The 22,951-nt window shown below is 36.8% G+C and overlaps 2 protein-coding genes across 3 annotated transcripts; both read right to left on the minus strand.

Moving 5' to 3' along the window:
* Positions 1-806: 806 nt before the first annotated feature.
* LOC131023940 (RNA-binding KH domain-containing protein RCF3-like) lies at positions 807-8,653 on the minus strand. 2 transcript variants are annotated; one of them, XM_057953602.1, is made up of 9 exons: positions 8,484-8,653; positions 8,029-8,228; positions 6,256-6,936; positions 4,363-4,818; positions 4,041-4,286; positions 3,709-3,921; positions 2,837-2,892; positions 2,215-2,281; positions 807-1,210 (listed from the first exon to the last, which is right to left on the minus strand). In XM_057953602.1, exons 3-9 carry the CDS (start codon positions 6,871-6,873, stop codon positions 911-913), a joined length of 1,956 nt encoding a protein of 651 aa, XP_057809585.1. In that variant the 5' UTR covers positions 6,874-6,936; positions 8,029-8,228; positions 8,484-8,653; the 3' UTR covers positions 807-910. The 2 variants fall into 2 exon arrangements, with proteins under 2 accessions (XP_057809585.1, XP_057809586.1); XM_057953603.1 differs by lacking the exon at positions 8,029-8,228.
* Positions 8,654-19,832: 11,179 nt separating this feature from the next.
* Positions 19,833-21,102, minus strand: LOC131023942 (LOB domain-containing protein 41-like). Its single transcript, XM_057953604.1, has 2 exons — positions 20,601-21,102; positions 19,833-20,519 (listed from the first exon to the last, which is right to left on the minus strand). Exons 1-2 carry the CDS (start codon positions 20,788-20,790, stop codon positions 19,888-19,890), a joined length of 822 nt encoding a protein of 273 aa, XP_057809587.1. The 5' UTR covers positions 20,791-21,102; the 3' UTR covers positions 19,833-19,887.
* Between the last annotated feature and the right edge of the window lie 1,849 nt (positions 21,103-22,951).

Here is a 22,951-nt window from a genome sequence, read left to right on the forward strand (position 1 = left end):
ATTTTGGGGACGGAGGGAGTATTAATTATAGTTGAGCAGGAAATATCATTCACATTATAAGCAGAAAGCCGAACTAATATACGAAGGCTAACGTGCATGCAAAGAATCAAAAGGCTCCAATATGCAGCTATGAGAGACACCACATTAACATATATATAGGAAATGGTTCAATTGAAAATCTTAATTATTGTAAAAACGAAAAATCATTTGATTCTTCTATCATGAAAATCTACAATGGATACATCATCTTATTAAATGAATATAGCACCTAAGTTTGAATCCTAGAGGGAGAGAAAATTTCACCTTTTTTTAATGCAGTAGCAATAATTTTATATGTCTGATCCAATATTCTCACGATAAATGCAATTCTTAAAAATATTTCAACACTAACTCTAGAGAGAGAGAGAAGATAAAGACAGCTAATAATATTTCAACACTAACCCAACCTGCAAGAGACTTCAATAACACATTAGTGGTTGATAAAACCCACCATCAGGAACAAAGCATAGGAAAAAACTAGGACTACAGATTACTCCCTCCGTCCGCCAAAAGTATTCCACAATTACTATATTTGGCGTCCGCAAAAAATATTCCACTTTCCTTTTTAAGCCATGGTCCCACCATCCACCTTTATATTTTATCCTTACAAACACTCTTTATTTACAAAAAACTCACCCCAAATTCAATCTCAACCACACATCTCATAAAGTGGTGGGACCCTTTCTCCACTACATCAACATCATCACACATTTTATTAAACTCCATGCCCGGCCAAAGTGGAATACTTTTGGCGGACGGAGGGAGTATTTTCCATGCAACCGTCAGCGATAGGCATACATGTCAATAACCACTAAACTTCAAAATTCTATGATTGTGTTGTAAAGTATGGTACAAAATAGCCGAATTGGCACTAGTAGTAAGAACCATGTCCTCTTATGCTTTGATATGGATCTTGTTGTGTATAGCTATTATGGTGGGCAGCTGTCCAGCGATCAGAGCTCCGGTAGGGAGATGGAGACACATTATGATTTGGATACATACCATGCTCTGATTCATAGCCCTGGTAACCACCCGGTGGAGGATAGTTATTAGGTGCAGCCGAAGAGGAAGGTCTCTGGTAAATATATCGCGAGGAACTGTAGTTCTCGGAAGCGCCAAAATCAGGACCAGTTGAATATGGATCCTGGTGCCTCCCCCTTGTGGCAGCAAACTAAAACATCCAAAATTAAAATTTAGAACTCCTTCATTGTAATCTTATATGCAAGGCCAACTAAAGGAAAAACCTTGTATGTGAAGTATTGTACAGTACTCAATTTTAATGTTAAATAGTACAAAACTAAATTCAAGTATGTAGTGCAGAGAAATTAAAGTATGGATGCTTTAGGCAGTAAATGGTTTCAATGACAAACTAGCTTTGTTCTACTCTAGTTAGAGATAGAAAGCTACTTCGTTTTTCGTCAAAAAGGTGAAGTCCCATGCTGTTAATAACTTTGACAGACATAAGGTTCTCCTACCAAGTGATGTGGATACATGATCTACCTTATGGGTGCGATGTTTGCTCGGGGCTTTATTAAATTCCATTCACATTATTGTGGTTCTAAGAAAGAAAGTAAATGCTGATAAATTAATCTCTAGAGGAAAAAGGTATGGATAAATGCATCAGAAGTCAGTAATAGAAACTCGTGCAACTGCAAAACAGTCTTATTCTCGCAATTGACATATCGAATGAGTGCATATGGCTTCAACTTACACTATTTGTCATGCAACAAATTAAAGGTGCATTAAGATTGAAGGCTTCAGAAAGAAAGGATTTCAAATGCCCCGAATGTTAAATAGTTCGTCAAAGTTAAAATTTTACGACCTGACATTGATTGTAAACGAAATATCCAAACAAGTTCAATAGATTTGTTCTTACGGATTTAGACTCCTGATTCTGACTGAAAATTTATCCATCCAAATAGAGCTAGAGTCGACCAAACAAGTATCCCACCTCCCATAATAAGAGATTGCACATGCTTAACTTGAGAAGTGTGCCAACTCAAAAAAGTGTGTGCACGCATGTGTGTGTGTATTTGAGATAGAGAGGCAGGGTTTGCAAAAAAGTAGCGAAAAAGGAGGTGGTCCAGCATCGGCAACTAAATTACCAAAAGATGTTATCTCCTTCAGGGTGATTAAAACACTCAAGTTCATCTAAACAAGTATAATAAATCTCACCTCGGAGATGCGGCTCCCTGCTGATCCGGATAGAGAACTAATCCTAGCCTCATTGAAATCCATGTAACTGAAATACAGAAAAGGGAACCATGTTTCACAAACATTATAAACAAATATGTACATGGAAGATGAAAGCAAATACATGGGTCACGGTGTTATTCCATCTACATTTTTCTTTATCAGAGTCTTTTCAATGACATGGTTAAAAAGTTATTTCGTCCGTAAGCTACATTCAATTAATACCTGGTAAAAACATAGAAAAGTTAAAACCAACAACTTATTTACTAGATTAATCATGGAACAAGACCTAAACTTGAACTGAAGCCTTCTATTTAATACCGATTGTTATATCTTCTCATGATACCCATGGGTAAAGGTTGCCGAATAAAACCTAAGTATTACTTGCCAAGCAAATTACAGAAACTACCCCAGAAAGTTTGATTATTAAAGAAAACCCTATTGTGTACGGAATGTACAAAAACCCCATTCATGATTTAGATTATCTTACATATACCCTAAGCATGCATAAATTGAAATTTACCAACTCAATTGGGTTTATTTCTGACTGGTTAAACATCAAGAACAGAGTCTAATTCAGCCTTAATTTCGCCAAGGTCATTACCCAGTAGCTCGTGTAGGCAGCGGAAATCTTGGAGAATCAAACTCACGAACACTGTCCTGAGAAACAGCAAAAGAACTGGTAAGTAACATTCAGAACGACCAAAACAAATTCATAAATAAAATCTTTTCATTATTGAATGAACAGAGAAGTTGTGGTCAATCAGGATTTTACAAGTTAGCAGAAGCTTGCTTGCGTAAGACCAAATCTCAAGAATTTGAAAAAAAAAATGCAATAAAAGTAGTAAACAGAACACTGTTCAGTTCTCTACCAAGGTTATTTTTCATTAGCAGCAACTCCTCTTCTATTTTAATAAGAAAAACACATCAAACAGAAAAGAAATGAGCAAAACTAAAAGGGACAAGAATTGGTACAGTATATTTAGGGGGCATTTGATTTGGTGGATGAGATAGATAAGATTGATAGGATAGAATAGGATTGGAGGATGATTAAATAATCAAACCAAAATAATCATCCGATTGGATGATTGAGTGCGAGCCGAGTTATCCATCACGAGATGAATCATGCAAACCAAACATTTGATTAAGTTGGATTGTTTTATTAATCGTGCCTTATCACTCAAAACAAACACCTCCTTAGTAGTTACTGAGATAAACATTAGTACAAAAGAAAAAGTTAAGGGGATAAATGTGTGTGAGAGAGAGAGAGAAAGAAGTAATTTGGCATATAGAATGGATTACTTCTTCACATGCCAAGGAGGACTAACTTGTACAGATACAAAATCTGTTTTCACCCCCTCACCCAACCCCCCAAACTGAATCCGCTACTTTGATCCAGTACATACAGCTGACATGATTTATATTGCAAACAAAGAATCTCTTGTGATACATAGGCTTGGAACAGAGAATTCATACCTGTATATGTTCATATCTTCCTGAGCTCCCAGCTATGGTAGTGCTCGATAGAGGGAGGCCGGCACCACGAAAATTATCTGGTGGGCCAAATCCTGGTAGTGGCCTAACTGAAGCAGTTTCCCCTCTAGCATTTACGTCACGAAGACATCTTGTTCTAAGTCTTGATGCAATCTCTACCAAGGCATCTTTAGCTATCCCAAAACTTCCAGAGATCTGATCATGAAGAGCTTAAGCAGACATTCATACTGGTTTATCTTAAAGTAAAATATGTGAGCACCAAGCACCATTAGGCACCTTTCGTAGCAATGCAAAAATGAGAGCGGATGCATCACCTGCACTAGCTCTTCATCTTCTGATGCACATTTTGGCTTTTCTTTCTTGGAAAAAACACGTATATCTGCATGTGTTCTCCTCCTCATATCACTAATAACATGGCCGCCTTGTCCAAGAATGCAGCCAACCTTACTTGAAGGGACAAGAAGTCTAGTCGTAATGGTTCCATCGTCAGAATATTCACTAGTTTTATTTTGAAGATGAAGAATGGCATCGATAGTATGTGATCTTTGATCCCAAAGTGCCTGATGCAATGCTACTAAGCTCAGAAAGGCTAAGAATGTTCTTTTATAAACTAGTCTTAGTGGAAGAAATGCAAACCTCAATTGAAGAGACACGAATTACTCTTTCATCTGATTCTTTAGATGCATTCTCAACATGGATGCTAGCTCCTGTTTCCTGCTCTAACTGCTTGACATTCGAGCCTCCCTTGCCAATCACACTACCAATCCTTTCAGCAGAGCAGAGTATTTTGATAGTGAACTCACATGGGGCTTCACGATCATGTGGCGCAACACCATCAAGATCTTCAGGTAGAAGTCCATATCCTCCCTTGAAAGGCATAGGATGCATACGGTGGGCATCCATAGTATGTTCTAACCAATGAGGATTTTCTGGAGGAAGCATAGCTCTCATGGGAGGACCAGAAGGATGAAATTCTTGACCAGCATAGTTTGTAGGATAACTTAAAGAAGGTTTGTCCTTCCATGGATTCTGATGCAAGAGAGTTGATATTTCATACAAAGCTTTCTTCACAACAGCAGGTTTACCTGATATCTAGAGCGACAAAATATCAATATCAGATAACATAGGCCAAGGAATGTACATCATCCAATCATTTTATCTTGGCACAAAACAAATATTCAAAGCATCTTCCTTGACCGTCTCAACAAAAATCAGCATTATAGACGTTCAGAACATCAGGAGCAAAAGGAAAAACCTATGGATGTAACAAGGAAGTACTGCAAAATAACTCACAAGATACCACAAACAAATAATAAAACAATACAGGCTAACTGAAAGAACAGCCTTAAGAATTACTACTACACTTCTGGAAGCAATTACCTTATACGGGGAAATATTTGAATTACTTTGCATCAAAGTTTTACCAACAAAATCTATACAGAACTGCTTCACAGTTAGGTAGTGTTTGGTACCCCAGATAAGGCAAGATAGTTAAATAATCTTGCCCTATCTGGGCGTTTGGTAGCCTGGATTATTAGTCGGGGGGGCCGAGATTAGGCCCAAGCCCATGCTACTTTTACTGTTCCTACGGGAAAACTAATACCCCCACCACCCTCGGATACCTTATCAAAAGTGCACAGTAAACCCATGAAATTCTTGTTTCTCCAAGAATAGCCCCCGCATATGTCTGGAAGAATTGGTGTTGGTGTTGGGGGGGAGGGGGGAGGGGGGAGTTTGGGAAGGGCCGGTGCAAGAAATTTCTCTTTTTAGTGGGCATGACCAGGGGGAGGGGTGGCGGTGCGGGGACTTTTTTGGGGGTTTCTGGAGGTGGGTGGTGGGCGTCAAGAATTCTGGGGCAGGGGGGGTGGACGGTGCAAGAATTTTGGGCCATGGTGGTGGTGCACAAAACCTGGGGGGAGGGGGGGGGAGACTTATCTTGGTTTTATTAATCACACCATTTCCAAACATGGATATCAAACACATCCTTAATGAAAAACTTACAAGTATTACATATGGATAAAGAACCATTGACAGCTTTTGAGCCACATATACATGAATTGCTAGAATATATGTGGGTAAAAGGGAATTCAAGTCTTCGCAATAATATAGAATCCAACTTCAAATCCAGGGCTCAATTAACAAGATGCACAAAGCTCTAGAAAATATTAGAAGTCCATAACTGCAATTATCCAGTGGCAGGTTTTCACGTACAATACTACAGTCTACAATCTTAGAGGATAACTGGCAAGATGGTATATGTAAAGTCAAGATAAAGTCACCAAGAAGCATCACGCGGTCTGTAAAAATTTATTTATCCAACAAAAAGAAGTCACCAAGCTCAAATTAGGGGTTCCTGTCCATGTTATGCGAACCCAGACGTAGAACAAAAGCTACTCCAAATAGTAGATAATTAGTCATTGGCATCCTAAATCAGGTCAAGGAAAGCATATTGCTACTCTACTCAATGTCTATTCTTGAGCCTAAAAGACATACAATAATAGATTGTAAAAGAAAGATTAAAGATTTTACTTGGACCAGTTCATCGTTGCTCGTAGCACAAGCAGGAAGGTGATCTGCAGGAAGAACACGTATGTTTGCACCAGTCTCACTACGTAATCTTTGGATTACATCTCCTTTTCTTCCTAAAAGACATCCAACCAAATTGTTTGAGACCAAAAGTCGAGCACTTACAACAGTTTCACTCCTATTGTTTTTTTCTGGTCCACCAAGATCTTCCTCGATAATCCTGTCATGAACTTTTAGGAGTGCATCTTGGGCAGCACAATGTGGCTCCACCACGTCTCTCTCAACTTGTCGGTCATTACAGGCAGTCTGTCTTTTTGCTTGTTTGTCAGAAGGACTACAAATAAGTATTACCCTCTCATCTGAGCCAATAACAGAGTCAGAAACAGTAATCTTTGCTTCAGTCTCTTCCCTGAGGGCTTTCACTATGTTACCACCTTTTCCAATTACACTACCAATCTTTTTAGACTGGCAAAGAATTCGGTAAACAGTATCTGATGAATGAAAGTTCTCAGAAAATTCTTCACGAATAGAATTATATTGCTTTCCTTTCCTGAGACCTGCTGTCTTCTTGAACTGTGGATTAGAATGTTTATTAAGAAAGGTTCTTCTGTTTCCTTCCATGACTTGATAAAATTTGCTCCTGGTTATTGCTATTCTAATTAAAGGAATCGAATTTAATGAGACCTGAAAATGGAAGAGCAACAGAGGCTATAAAATTAAAGGAATCGAGTTTAATGATATTTGAACCTATAATTGCATCCTCAAAAGAACGAATCAATGCTGATATTACTCTGCGAGGAAAGGGAAAGAAAGGTTAAAATAAAACCCTAGGTCCTAAAGCTCTGAATGTGACCTTATTTTAAACAAATATAGTGTGGTTTACCGAATTCAACTTTCAGATGTATTAATTTCTATAATTGATATCAAACTGCAGCTAGACTCTAATTTTCTCGTAAAATTTGAATAGTTGAATTTTTCTTTTTCAATATGAACTAGGTGCAAATAAATAATTTGATAATTTCGTTCTTATAGAATCAGCTACATACAACATCTGGCACCATCAGTTTACTAACTGCATCTTCTAAGTGAGGTGCGAACCATACATACTCATCCTCAAATAATTGTTCTGCATTTGCATTTATAAACTGAATTTTGCCGCATGATATATTTGTTAATATGCCTACTTATATGAGGTTCTATGTTCACATATGAACATCAATAACTAAATTACCAACAAGGACAGGGGAAAAAGTAACAAGAAGTTGCCAAATAGTCATAGAAGTTTTCTTTTGTGTGTGTTCCTTCTTTACGCTCTGGGCTGACCTTCACAGACAGCTTCCTTTCAGTAACCAACATGAATAACAAAAGCAGTAAAGTCTTTGTGTTCTAGCCAAACATCCCCCACCCCCAAGTTAAAATAAATGGCTGTCCAGTATGAACTCAGAATTTATAGCATTTAATGAGTTCATTGTTTCTCACTAGCATAACATGGACATCCAACTAACGTCTCAAAACCAAACAATTTATTGTGTTATTAATTTTAATAGCCAAAATAAACCACCAATGTATTTTGTTGTAAGGAACATAACAATAACCCAAATTTCAAAGTTTTATTGAAACCCTGGTTGGCTGGTTCTAGCCCTACCTAAATCTATTCAAGCTCAACGCAACCACCACATCAGACAGCATCCATCACATAATTTTGAACTTCAAAAAATTAATTCCACACAATAGCATTATCTTAAAAAGTACATAAAAGAGTGACTCGTCTAGTACCTCACCAACTTTGACACTCTGAAAATCCAATTCAGACTACCACACTCACAAAAATCTACTGCAAATCCGGTAATGGAAACAATTTAAAGCGGCAAAAGGCCCCAATCTTCATAGCCATCATTATCGAAAATATCCGCCCCACTCCACTACATGAGTAAGAGAGGCATGTATCACACATAAGCTCGAGCCCTAGCTCAAAGCTGCAAACGAAATGCATAAGATTTTATTCTCAGGTAAGAAGAAGACAATGTGAATCCCGTTACACATTCTATACTATTGCCATATTCTCTCTTCGAAATTCATCAAAACAGGAACCAACGAAAGCAAGAAAAGAAAACCCAAGAACATAAGTTGTGAAATCCTAATCACATTTCTGGGGAACGGTGATCAAATTAGGTTTTTTCGAAAGAAAGAGGGAGGAAAACCCCAGAAAATATAGAAGCAAAACGACGTACCAGTCTCAGAATAAGATAGCGGGGTTTTGTTAGAGATTTTGCATTTTCTCCATCGCCAGTATGAAAGAGAGCGCCCCGACAGAGTTAGGGCTTTTAGTTCTTATTTTTTCGCACGATTATATTTTTTGGTGATAGTTTTGGGAAGTTAAGAGATGCAGTGGGCGTTGATTTTGGGAATTTGGAAACGGCCCCATATTTAATTGGGGGCGGAGGTAAGTTAAGTGGCATGGAAAAATATGTTATGTGGCATGGAAACACGATCTTCATCATTTTTGGCGGATAGAGGGAGTACTATATATATATATATAGGGGGATTTGCAAAAGTACCCAACTTTGCAAAATTATCTACAATTTTTAATCACTTTTTTTATCATCTACAATTTTTAACCATTTGTATTTTTTAATATATTTTGTCATCACACATGTACACGTTTTTTTATGCTTGTCAGCAATCTTCAATAATTGTTCACGCATGAGTTGAAGAAGTGTACTATGATTCTCTATCATTTTGTCATTTTATGATTCCCCCATCACCTTTTGTGCCTAAAATACCACCAAGGAAATGAGTTTGAAATACCGCACATATGTAAATATTATACGAAAATAATATTTACAGGTTAAAAGGATGCAAAGGATTCTCTACACCATAGAAAATACTGTCTAAAAAAATTAAAATACCATCGGAACAAATGATAATACCGTCGGTCGATATTCTCAAATATTCAGACGGTATAGTGATTTTGACGATGGTATTTTCTTTTTTCGACGACGGTATTAAATTTATTTCCAACGGTATTCTAAGTACGTCTGGCTCCTTTTAATTTCACTTTCACGTGAATATAAAGTTCTTGCAAGTACACTCATGTCAATATAAAGTGATTCCTAGTACATTCACGGGTGAGGGTGAGTAAATTAAACATAAATTAAACACAAAGGCCTCCATATATGTTGAAAGGATGAAGTAAATACGACACAAACATTCAAAACAAGTTGTCTCAAAGGCCTCCATATTTGTTGAGTTATAATTCTTCTTCTTGGAAGCTTTGGGGTTCTCAGCTGCCATTTCATTGGAGAATTGGGAGAAAAGAAATTCCATCGCATATCTATCAACTAAAGGTAATTCTTACTTTTATTTTAAATACTGAAGTATATTTCGTAAATACCGTTGAGTAATGGTTTAATACCGTTGCATATTTATCATTCTAGTGTACATAGAAATTGTTGCTAATATTAGGTATATTTTGCTTGTGGAAAATTTATCTTCGAGTAATAGCATATTACCGTCGTATAATATGTACATACCGTCGTCGAAATCTTAAATACCATCGTCAAAAAATGTAAATACCGTCGTATATCTATCATGTTAATGTCCATGCAATTTTATTTTTAATTAAGTATTCTTTCATTCTATTCTAACAACCTTTGCATATGAGATAAATACATTCGTAATGTTGATGAATATCGTCGATTACTTGATTAATACCATCTCCTAATAGTGTAATGTCGTTGCATATTTATCATTGTAGTGTATATAGAAATTGTTGATATTATTAGGTGAGTTTTGCATGTGGAGAACATACCTTCGATTATTAAATTAATACCGTCTTCGAATATGTACATACCCTCGTCGAAATGGTAAATACCATTGCTTAAGTTCATTTAATACCGCCCGATTTCTATCATGATAGTGTCCATGCAATTGTGTTGTAATTAAGCATTCTTTCAATTATTTGTAAATACCTTCGAATTGTAGTTAAATACCTTCGGAATGTCGATAAACACCGTCGCATAATTGTTAAATACCATCGTGTAATAGTTTTATATTTTCGCATATTCATGAATAAAGATTTAATTGATGGGTTCTTCGTAAATAATTTGGTTTAGAGCGATTAATGATTTGTGGTATAAGCTAATTTATAGGAGAATATATTATTTGTATTTTAATTTATTTTATTCGTAATTTACAGATGACGGAGTGGAAAAACGTCCTTGTGAGATATGGAGGGTATTGGAACGATGTCTTATATTGTGGTGGAGGTGCTACATTTGCTTATGTTCAGACAAATAACATAAGCATTTCGGAGTTAAGGCAAAATATCAATTACTACTTGATGGCAAATTCACTGAGTACCGTCTACAATTTATACTATCTATCGAGATCTCGAAGTGGCAGGATCATCCGATCTCTTTTAAGTACTGATGAGCAACTTTCTCAACTTTGTGCCTTTGAGGTCGAGCCAGAGGTTTATGTGACACATGATGGTGGCACTTCCCAATCGGAGCAAGAAGTTTATCGACCTTCGATCGAGATACCGTATGCATCTACTTATGAGCACCCTCCTCAGCCCACTTCATTCGAGGATGTAATACCCCGTTTCCTCGAGCTAAATTTAGAATAATTTTGAACTTAGAATTTAGATGATTCACGCCGGATTGAGAAAAAGAATTTATTTTAATTCCAACAAAAATGATTTATAAAAGCATTTGTAAATTTAGTCATTAAATTTATATGCATTGCATATTTATTTGATTAAGCATTCAAGCATTCCATGAGTTGGGATTTTTTTTGGGCCTTATGTTTTAATTAATTATGGGTAATAAAATGAGAGCCCAAACCTTTCCAAACAAAGCCCAACCCATCTTGTTTCCAAGATATTTTTTTTCTCCATCTCCACCGCCTCACTATTTCCCCCTCTTCAAATACACCTCCCCTGCACTCTCTCTCTCATTCACGCATTTCTCTCTCATTCCAACCGAAGAGAACTTCAAGAACAGCAGCCAACGATTCATCCAGCAAATTCAAACCAAGGTTTCATCTTTGAACTCCATCGCCCTTTGTTCATGTTTTTGTGTGTTTATATGTTTTAGCATCATAACTGTTAAATGAATAAGGATAAAGGTGGAGTCTTGATGTAAGTTACTGAAAATCGATCTTTGAGTGTGTTGTTTTGTGGAGTTTTGGGTGGTTCTGTCGAGTTTTGGATGTGAGTTGAGGGTGGCGGCCGTAGCTCGCTGCGGTCGCCGGAAATAGAGGGAGGTGATCGGCATGAACTGACTTGGTGGGTTGAGAAAGAAGGAGTCGTGAACTGTACTGAATTTGGGAGAGAAGAGCAAGGAGATGAGTGCAGAGCAGAGTAGACGAGAGAGAGAGCTCGGGGGCAGAGCAGAGCTGAAAGCCAGAGCTGGAAAGGCCAGAGCTGGAAAGGGCAGAGCAGAGCTGAAAGGCCAGAGCTGGAAAGGCCAGAGCTAGAAATACCAGAGCTAGAAAGGCCAGAGCTGGAAAGGGCAGAGCAGAGCTGGAAGCTAGAGCTGGAGTCCAGAGCTGAAATACCAGAGCTGGAGTCCAGAGCTGAAATACCAGATCTGAAGGTCAGAGCTGAAACGCCAGAGCTGGAAAGCCAGAGCTGGGAGGCCAGAGCTGGAAAGCCAGAGTTGGAAAGCCAGAGCTGGGAGGTCAGAGCTGGAAGCCAGAGCTGGGAGGTCAGAGCTGGAAGCCAGAGCTGGGAGGCCAGAGCTGGGAGCCAGAGCTGGGAGGTCAGAGCTAGAAGCCAGAGCTGGGAGGCCAGAGCTGGAAACCAGAGCTCGGAGGCCAGAGCTGGAAAGCCAGAGCTGGGAGGCCAGAGCTGGAAGCCAGAGCTCGGAGAGCAGAGCTGAGATGACCAGAGCTGGTTTACATAGTAGAACAGAACGTAGTAGAGAACTTGTGCATATTTTAGTAAAAACTTTTTATGCTTAATTATGAAATGAGTCATGCATTGCATCATGTTTTAATTGGTTTTATTTATAATTCCAATTACAAAAGAAGGATGAGTAAGAATATTGTTGGTGTTCTTAACTCAAGAAAAATGTTTTCAATTATTTATTTTATAAATTTTGAAAACCCGGCTAAGTGAATCATAGAATGTTAAGTACTTTACTGTGACTTAAGTTTAGATTTAAGAGACCTATTAAGAATAGATTTCTTGTAGGCTTTGAACGTCAGGAGGATTAGCACTGCTATTCCGATTTAGAGATAAGTTTAAACGACAGGCTTTGCCTAAACAGGTGGGCTTATTTTTCCAAATGTATGATTTAGCTATTAAGCTTAAATGTTCGTGAAATATAAACTGTTTATCCAATAAAATGTTTATGTGCACTCTGCTCTGTTTAAGGCTCGCCACAACGAATCAATTGAGGTTCTCTTATGACCTAACACGTTATTTGAGAATTGTGTACACTGTTAGCTGACTCGGTGGGTTGATCTCCATTCGGGCACTAACTAAGAGGCGTTATAAGGGTGCTTGCTGGATGTGTTCCGAAGCATGTAATGTAAGGGCCTGTCTGGGTAGCATCCCGAGGTCAAAAGTAAACTTGTCTGGGTTACGCCCTCAGTTCAAGTAATGGGAGAAATGGATCCGTCGGTGGCTAAAAGGTCCGGGATCATAGCGAGTAACAGAATTGAGTGTGACATCTGCGCGCAAAACTAAGTATATATATATATGAAATGTTTTAACATGCTTAGAAGTTCTTTCACTTTAAAACCTTCTAAGTCATGTCATGTATGATTGGATAAACTGTTCTTCAGGTTATGAAATGTTTTAAAGTTGCAGCCCACTAAGTACATTAGTACTTAGCCCAAAAATTACTTTCAAATGTTTTCAGGTTAACGGCAGGTGATGACGGGGCGGAGCTGAGGCTAGAGTTCAACTCCTTATTTTTGACTTCCGTTGTAGAACTAGCCAGTATATGTCTTTTGTTTCCTTAACTTAAGACCTTTATGTTGTGACTCTAAACAATATATATATTGTTGAGCCGAGACTTTTAATTCACAAGTATTTCATTCTAAATGTTGGTTATCTGAAGCATGACACTAAACTTGTGATCCTGAAGTTTATGCTTGTTGATTGATTCGTATCACTTGAATACCTGTCTTTCTTCATCCAAAGGGGCTAAGCCCGATTGTTATCCCTTTTATTCGGATTTCACAAGGATTTTTCCTTGTTCATTTAGATGATTAGTCGTACCCCAGTTATAGTTGTTGTTTCAAGAATTGGGGTGTGACAGAGGAGCCCATCTCAAACCACATGAGTGGTTTTGATGGTTTGCTGATAATAATGAAGATGAAGAGTATGTTCCATCAACAGACACTGATGATGAAGAAGATGAGGATGATGAAGAAGCAGAGAAGCGTGAGTCTGCTCGAGTTGATTATGGCACATTTGCTGAGCATATTGCTTGGATTCGTCGGGAGGGAGGAATCGGACAGCTTATGTCCATGATAATGCAGACAAATCCGCAAAGGCTTGAAGAAGAGTTGGGACCCGAACAAACTGCAGAAATGAGCAATTGGCTAGTTCCGGTGGTTCCGAAGGATTTTTCAGTGAATTTATTTGCAGGTAAACTTGACAACATATCAGATCCCGATGAGTTGAGCGAAGGTTCTATCTTCGAAAGCAAAGAGGAGCTGAAATTAGCGGTGGGGTTGTGGCATTTGGAACGTCGTGCAGAATTTGTCATTCCTCGATCGGACTTGGATAAGATTACGTTCAAATGCAGATATCGGACTCAGTACCCATTTCTGTTGCGAGCTACTCAGCATGGTGACTTTTGGATGGTTCGAAAGTTTGGACCTGCCCACACATGCACTGACAACCTCGTAAATATTGGAGTGAGGAAGGTACCGGCTCGTGTAATCGCAGCATATATAGCAAAGAAAATGCGCGAGGATGGGGACATAGTGAAGCCGAGGTCCATTGTTGTTGATTTGCAGAGAGAGTACGGTGTTCAAACCAGTTATAGTGTGGCGATCCGAGCCCGTAATATGGCGGTGGAGATGATATACGGCGGACACGAAGAATCTTATGGATTGCTACCAGGCTATCTTCACATGTTGCGGATAGGAGGCGTAAATCCGACACAGTGGGCCTACTTCGAAACCTCCACCTCAAACATCTGGGGTGTGCACCGCCATCCAAGTGTGTACCAACTGCAATACCCAACTCGGGTATGATCTCAAGGGACCATACATGTAATGCCCACACCGGCCCGTACAGTTTATATTTGTCGTGTGTACTAGAGTTATTCACATACTGACATAGCAGCTGATACGAATAAGCTGCCCACGGAAATTGGGCAAATGCATCAAGATCATTCACCAAAGCCCACACCCAGTCAGCCACGTTCTTATCAGGCTCATACCCTAGTAGCATGCCATACACGTAATAGTAAACTCCCATCCTGATCATCAATATCATAATTCTCGAAAAGGTCAACCATAGTCTCCACCTTAACAGTCCTCTGCCCACAACAAAATTTTCTGAACACTTCAACATTCCGGAGATCGTGGTGTGCCCTCGTATCAAAGTCAGTTTCTCCAAAATTCAGCCCTGTAACAAGGGCATAATCCCTCTCCGAGAAGTTTAACCTACTCCCGTTAATAAAAAACCACAATCCATTATCATTTGATCGGATTTGGCGAGAAACTACATGGTGAACAGCCATAGCACACTTTGACCCCGGATTCCAATCTAATAAGTGTCCGAAATAACCACTTAAAAATCTGTCCACCAACGGTTGACCACCTTTCGCATTCAATACCTTCCTAACCATTTTCAAGTATTTTGTCTTGTAATATGTCCCAACATTTGAAGCCACATTAATTGTACTCGGCCTCAAATAATTAGAATTCTCCTACAATTTAAAAATAAAAATCATTAAAAACAAATTATAATATTAAATGTAACACTTACAATTGTAAAATAATATTAAAACACAAACTTTATTGATATAAAAAGGCAAAACCCAACTAATCTAGGCAAAACATTTTATGAGCTAGCAAATACAACCATTTTCCATTCTTATGTATATAATCTATTTTTCCAATCGTTCTTGATTGAGTAAAAAAGTATGTAAAATCCATTTATAATAATCCTACCAACCCCCCCCCCCTCTCCCACCCCCTCATAAGTTTTGATTATCAATTGGCTCATAGTTGTTTTTTTTAATAAACAAGTCAGTTAAGCTTTTAATAAACCAACATGCCAATTTCTCCAATCATAGTTGTTGTTTTTCTTTTTTTGTAAGTACATTATTATTTAGTTTATTTTTACAGCGAACCCCTAGACCTCTTTTTTAACATATAACTATTTATACAATAAGGTTGTTTAAGACAATTTATATCATCAATTAACTCGATAGTCGATATTCAATTAAACATAATTTATTGTAATAATTATTAAGCATATATACAACAATTCTAACAAGGTAATATTCTCAAGGAATTCTCAAGGTACACGTTACAATATTTAATGAACACGTTACAATGTATTCTCAAGGTATTCTCAACGAAAAAAACAAATAAAACAATACTAATATCAAACGAATGGAGTAAATACTGTCGGAAAAACTGAATATACCATCGACAAACTTAACATACCGCCGGAAAAGTTTAAAATACCACCTGAAAAACTTAAAATACCATCGCTCGATATTCTCAAATATTGTGACTGTAGTCTGTATAGACAAAAATCACGACGGTATTTTCAATTTTCAACGACGGTAATACAAAAATCACGGCGGTATTATCTTTATCGTCTGAGAGTTGGCAGTAAATACCTCTTGCGGTGCATCCATGACGGAAATGGAGAAAGGCGAGAGACGGCGACAAGCAAGCGGAGACGACGAGGCGGCGGTATGCAGCGGCGGTATTTTTTTGAGAGAGGCTCAAACCCTAATCATGTGCAGATGTTTCGAATGTGGAGTGAAAGAGACAAATGAGTTGGTAGCTTTTTTAATTTAATGCTAAGTAGGTGAGAATAAATGTTGTCATCTACACATGCCCACCACACTTTTAAGATTGCTCTTTCCAAAGTATATTAATATAAAATTGAAATGGATATAGAGTGGAGGATTTTGAAAAAGTGGGTAAAAGTTGTAGACACTTCTAAGAATTTGGGTAGTTTTGTATATTGCCACATATATATATATATATATATATATATATATATATATATATATATATATAGATATAGGGAGTGGTTCAATTGAGAAGCTCAAATGTGTTGAGAAGTTGAGAATCAATTTAATAGATGAACATGTTAGTACATTTTGATGAACATGACAATTAGACCCTAGATCAATAAATTCTTTGAACATACCAAATATAACTGACGAACATACGAATCTATTTAATTTGTTAAAAAATACGTCACAGCCAAGGATCGAACCCCAGATCAAACTCGTGTTCATAAAAACTAATTGACATGTTCATCTATTAGATTGCTTCTCAACTTCTCAACACATTTGAGCTTCTCAATAAAACCTAACCCGATATATATATATATATATATATATATATATATATATATATATATATATATATATATATATATATTTTGATTTGGAGAAGTTGGGAGAGGAAGCAGTCGGGTTTGAACTCGGGACCTCACTGTTCATATACAGAAAATCGCACCGCTTAGTGTCCCCTTAAAAACTACTATATGCATATATATTATGTATGGAGTGGTGCTAATTGGCCGTGATATGGGTGCTCATGATAATTTTAAATTCAAGATATTTAAATTTTTGTTTAAACTAAAAATACAATATTGTTAGTTTTATTATTTAGTACACATTGTAAAAAAAAAATGCAATTCTTTTAGTTTTTATATTTTGTAAAAAAATAAAAAAATTATAAAAAAAATTACAATGTGTAAAAAAATAAAATTAATTAAATATTATTTTTATTTTAAATATAAAAAATAAAATACATAAATTTTAAAAAAAATTGCCATAATATGACCAAACAACTTTTCCCTTATATACATAACAATAAATCTATGTGGCCACCCAGTCACCCACAAATTAATTTAATAGGAATTTTTTAGTTATTTAATTTATTTTTTTAAACAAAAATAGGATTTAGTTATTTTATTGTATTCTCTACATTGTACTTATTTTATTTATTTATTTATTACATTTCTTATTTTTATTTTATTTTTTAATAAACATAAAAAGGTTATTAAAAATAACTATAATGTAGAGAATACAATAAAATAAATAAATATTATTTTTATTTTAGAAAATAAGTTAAATAAACTTTTTTTTCCATTTAACTAATTTGTGGGTGGCCACAATGTGGCTGTTAAGCATCACTCAATTTAACCTTAAACTAAATTGGCGATTATGTATAAAATTTGCTAATAAGTTATTTCTTTTCTTATTCTAAATATATTTTAGGAAGCAAATCAATTACTTGATTCTTTTAAGCACTATAATTATAATGCATAAAATCATATGTTCGTAGGGGCAAAAAATTTAATTATACAATTTAGCATTATAATTTTGTAAATATTATCACACCTTCTCTATATAGTTCAATTATTTTATAATTATACACGGCATAAAATAACAAGATTATAAGGGTCACCTGTGGCCTCACCCCAATACTCGTGGCATGTAGCCCGTGGCCCGACGTACATCTATCAAGTATATAACAATGTATCTCTTGGGTGATAAGATTTTAGGTAAATTGATATTAAAAGTGAAAAATATAAATTTGAAATAATATAATTTCATGGACCATCACACCAATACTTTATTATAAAATTATTTGAAAACGAACGGCTAAAGTATATAAAATGACAAGATTGTATAGGAAAATTGATAGTAAAAATGGTGTGAGGCGGACTCGCATTTGCGCACGATGTACGAGAGGAGAGATAAAGAGCGCATATCACACGTACCAAAAAAATTATTATTTTATATAATCGATTTTTTATGTAAAAATTGTTTAAAACTTAAGACTTTTGTGACGTTCGAGGACAAAGTACGGAGTGATCGCCGATGCAAAAGAGGCATGAACAAGAGCGACTCTAATTAAGACTTCAAGCGGAGGAGCGCAGGGATGAATCGAAACACACCTGAACGAGAGGAATTCCGAGAATATGTTGGAATGAGACGACATATTCAAGGAGAGCTTAAATGATTTAATTGGGCTACTCATATCGACAAGATGCATCTTTTTTTTCTGATGCCCACGTGGAAGAAATTTCAAGGTTAAGTGTGCTTGGCTTGAAGCAATTTCAGGATGGGTGACTCTCTGGAAAATTTCTCGGGGAGCGTGTGAGCGAGGACTAAACCGGCTAGAAAAGACTCGTGTTGGTTTGTGGGGACAGCCGTCAAGTCTGGAGTCGGGCTGTTACAACTTTAATTTTAATTTTAACTAAATATAGCTTTACTATTTATAGTGTAATACACATTATATAAAAACTTACACTTTTCAACGTGAGTTTTGATATAAATTCAATTTAATGTAACTTATTTTTATATAGTGCATTATATATTGTAGAGAATCATACATTTAAAATGCAATTTAAGTGTAGAGAAACATACTCTTAAAATAAGCATACGATATAAATTCAACTCAATGTAACTTCTTTTTAAATTATTGCAATTTAATTTTCATATAATTTTTAATGTAATTTTAATTTTTAATTAATATAAGATTGAATTTGAATTTTAAAATGCAATTTATTTTGTTATATTTAATGTTTAATTTAACTTAAAAATACATTAAAAAATAATTAACCCAGATATAGAGTAGTCTCATTGTGAAAAATAGGCTCAAAATGGTGGAGATCATTTAAGATCCCCTTGAGGGATTCAAGGTCGGAAATGCTTTAATCCCTCGAATTGACAGACTAATCAAAAAATAGTTTACCAATATTGGGCTGAATTGACATTCCTACTCGTGGTCGGAAATGCTTTAATCCCTCGAATTGACAGACTAATCAAAAAATAGTTTACCAATATTAGGCTGAATTGACATTCCTACTCGTACGGTTGGCATTAGTGATATGAAAATTAACGAAAATTAACTTGATCGACTCATATAAGTCTATAATGAATTTCTAATATTTCATAGTATTTAATTTAATTTTATTTTAAACTTGATATTATCTAATTTCTTCAAAATAAAATAAAATAAATTACAATTTATATATTTGATTTATTTATTCTTAAAATGTTACATCAGACACTTAATACTTTATGAATTAATAATATTAGATAAAAAAGAAATTACATAGAAGACTCGAACACAAATTTAATTTTAACATTAAGCATGAACCCTTTATGATTTGGTCTAACACAGGCGGATTGTCACATTTTACATATTCATAAAGTTAAGCAAGAAATGGAACAACAGAAATAATGAGAAATATTTAATTCTATTGTCGATATTAATTTCTATCACATGCATGATTCATATCACATTTGTGACTTTGTGTACATGTCTTTCTCCCTTAAGGAGATTTAGTCACCAAAAACATATACTCGTATATTCTGAGAAATTAAAAAGGAAGAAAAAGATGAGAAAATAAAGAATATATTTATCAAAACTGATGATCATCAATGTCCCTTCCCCTCACAAATCAAGCCCCAGCTCCATTTTACAAAGCTCAGCCGACTCAACAGCTTCACCAAGCTTCCCCATTTTCGGCTGTTTAATCGGCTCGAAGCCGAGGGTAAGATCCAGCTCAATCACATCTCCGGCGTCGTCTAGCCTCTCCTCCGACTCCGAGTTGCGATCCGCATGGGCTTCCGGCTCGGGGGTCTCAGCCGAACCCAAACTCTCCTCGCTCCGGCGGCTCGTCCTCTCCGGAACAGGCTCAGCCGTTGCAGACTGATGGCTGAGAGCCGACTCGTGGCTCGGAGACCCGTTCCCGCTCTCGTCGGGCGACCCGACCCAGACCCGGCTCCGCCTGCCCTTTGAGGCGGACCGCTTGAAGCGGCAGCGCGTCCTGACCCGGTGCAAGTCGCCCGACCCGGAGAGGGTACCGTCCTTGGTGACGTGGCGTATATCGAAGGCCTTGAGCGGCGGCCCGTTTTTGGCCTCGGCGGCGTCGGTGGATATCTGGGTGATGGGCGCCCCCTTGAGCACCGCCTCCACCGCGGTCTGGCAGAGCTGCCAGCTGCCCGACCACATCAGCCCGACCGACCCGTATATTGGGTTGACGATCCGCCCGCACGCCTCGTACAACAAAGACCTAAATATAGCTGCATATATTCAGAAATTGAGGCGTCAGAAATGGAATTTTACGCTGCTTTGGTTAAATTTGAAAGAGGTGCGGGGCGGACCAGGGCGGAGGTGGTGGGGGCCGGCATTGATGAGGTTCATGAGGCCGGCGCGGCCGTAGAACTTGGCGAGGAAGACGGTGGCGTTGGCTTGGGAGTCGGGGCTCTTGATCCACTCCAAACACGGCCTTATGCTGCAATTCTCGCTGCAGCCCTTCCGCAGCACTCGACAGCCGTTACAACTGAGTCGCATTTTGAGGGAGGTTGCAGAAAAAGAAAGGTGAGGGAGAGAGAGGGATGGGGGTTGAGTTTGTTGGGGTGTTTATTTAAAGTTGAGGAGTGGAAACAAGAAAAGGGCAAACTAGGGTCGCTTCAAGTTGTTTCAACTTTCAAGTAGGAAAGGAAAGAGAGTGGTATTCGGTGAAAACCGGGTTGCCACATTCATGGAAATGGGAGCTGTACGCTCATTTTTATTAAACTTGGTGCTACTATATTGTTTCAACATCTTACATCCTTCCACCATCGCGTGCTCTTCACACCCCAATTTTTATTCATCCTTCATCCCTTTATTTTCTATATTATATCAAGTATAAATAAACATTCAAAGTGAGATATGATCGGAATACCATTTTACTAACAGAGTCAACTCCAACAAAGAGCTTCAATCTACTTCTATTTTTTAAATCTAATGAATTTAATTGGATCAAATTGATAAAATTAATGATCCGTTTAGCACTAAGACAAAATAAAAGGCACGTCTTCTTTAATTCGCTCTTCGAACATTAAATGTTGTTATTCGAAATTTAAATATTGTTATAGTAAATTCATTTATCCTTTATGAAACTACTGTTATGTATTTTTCGTTGCAATATCATATCATTTATAAATTCATTCATAAAAATACAATTACATATAATATCAACCTCAAGATTCAAAACAGTAAATGAAAAACTAACTACTTTATTATTGAAATTTATAATTTTTAGAATTTACTAGATAAAGTTTATACATTTTGAGGATAATATTTTTGATACTATTAGATGCCATATTTTATTTAACCATGATAGAAATATGATCATACAATTTTTTTTAGTCGGTAAATAATAGTACTTCATTTGTCCCACAAACATCTTTTTAAGAGAGGATGATACGAATTTTCATTAAAGTTAGTTGTGTATTTGATGAGGGGATAATGAGTCTCACATAAAGTGGAAATTGTAAGTGTAATAATTAGTGGAGTTATTTTCAAAAATCGGTTAGGAGGATGTCTCGGAGACGAACCAAAATAGATAGAGAGCAAGATGTTTGAAGGATGGAGTGAGTATATATAAATATTTTATTTTGCAAATAATTTTATGTGATTGTTCATGCAATGGAACACTCATATATTCTAATAGAACACTTGTAAATATCATATTACACTCTAATGAGACACTTATAAGTACTCTATTAAAATAAGTGAATAATTTGCACCGACCTCCTACATCCTATTTATTTTTCATTATACGCCTTAATTATAAAATATACTCCATCCATCCCAACTAATTTGATCAATATTATTCTTTGAGTCGTTTCAATTGAGTTGATTAATTCCTTATATAAAATATATATAAATAAGAAAACATCTAATGACTTATTTAATTTATTATCAAATATACTTAAAATACTAGTAATTTCTTAAATTCCTATCATGTTTTCATCCATCCTTACTAATCACTTCTAAACTCTCGTGATTCATATGTGACTATCAACATATGTTCATAGTTATATAAGTAACATTATGAATATTACATTGTTAGCCATGATGGAATAGTCCTTGCTGATTTTCATGCTCATAGATTCGCTTACAAATTATGTTATTCCAATTTGAATTGAAGATTTGTAGACGTGGGTTAGGGAGAGCGTTTGTTTTTGCTAATATTATGACTATGATTAGTGGGACAGGTGGTAAGAGGAAAAGGGGCGCGTGGGAGTCACAAGGGAGGTGTCAGAGTGCGGTCGAATCGCCACATATCGTGGAGGTGGGGCCCGAGTCCACATCCTCCTGGTTTTGTGGAAAACCGGTGAGTGCGAAAAACAGGCGGCTGGTTTCTGGTATAAGCTCTGTGGGCGGAAGCCGAGTCGTCACGTCACTCAACTCAACTCGCTCGTGCTTATCCCATAAGCTCGGACTTAATATTTTCAACAACTTGTCATTACTTAATCCACGTTTTATATTAATATTAATATTAATACTACCAATCTCAATCTTCCCAACTTTTTTGTTACGGGTTTTGCTCGCCCACTGGTCGTTGCACTCTGTTTTGTATTTAAGTAGTACTTTATTTTTAACAAATACGGACAAATTAAATGACCAATTTTCTCGAGAATATGTTCAAAACCGAGTGGCTTCGTCATTGTGTTCCCACTCCAAA

Source organism: Salvia miltiorrhiza, chromosome 4 (genome assembly GCF_028751815.1).
Source record: "Salvia miltiorrhiza cultivar Shanhuang (shh) chromosome 4, IMPLAD_Smil_shh, whole genome shotgun sequence".
NCBI lineage: Eukaryota > Viridiplantae > Streptophyta > Magnoliopsida > Lamiales > Lamiaceae > Salvia > Salvia miltiorrhiza.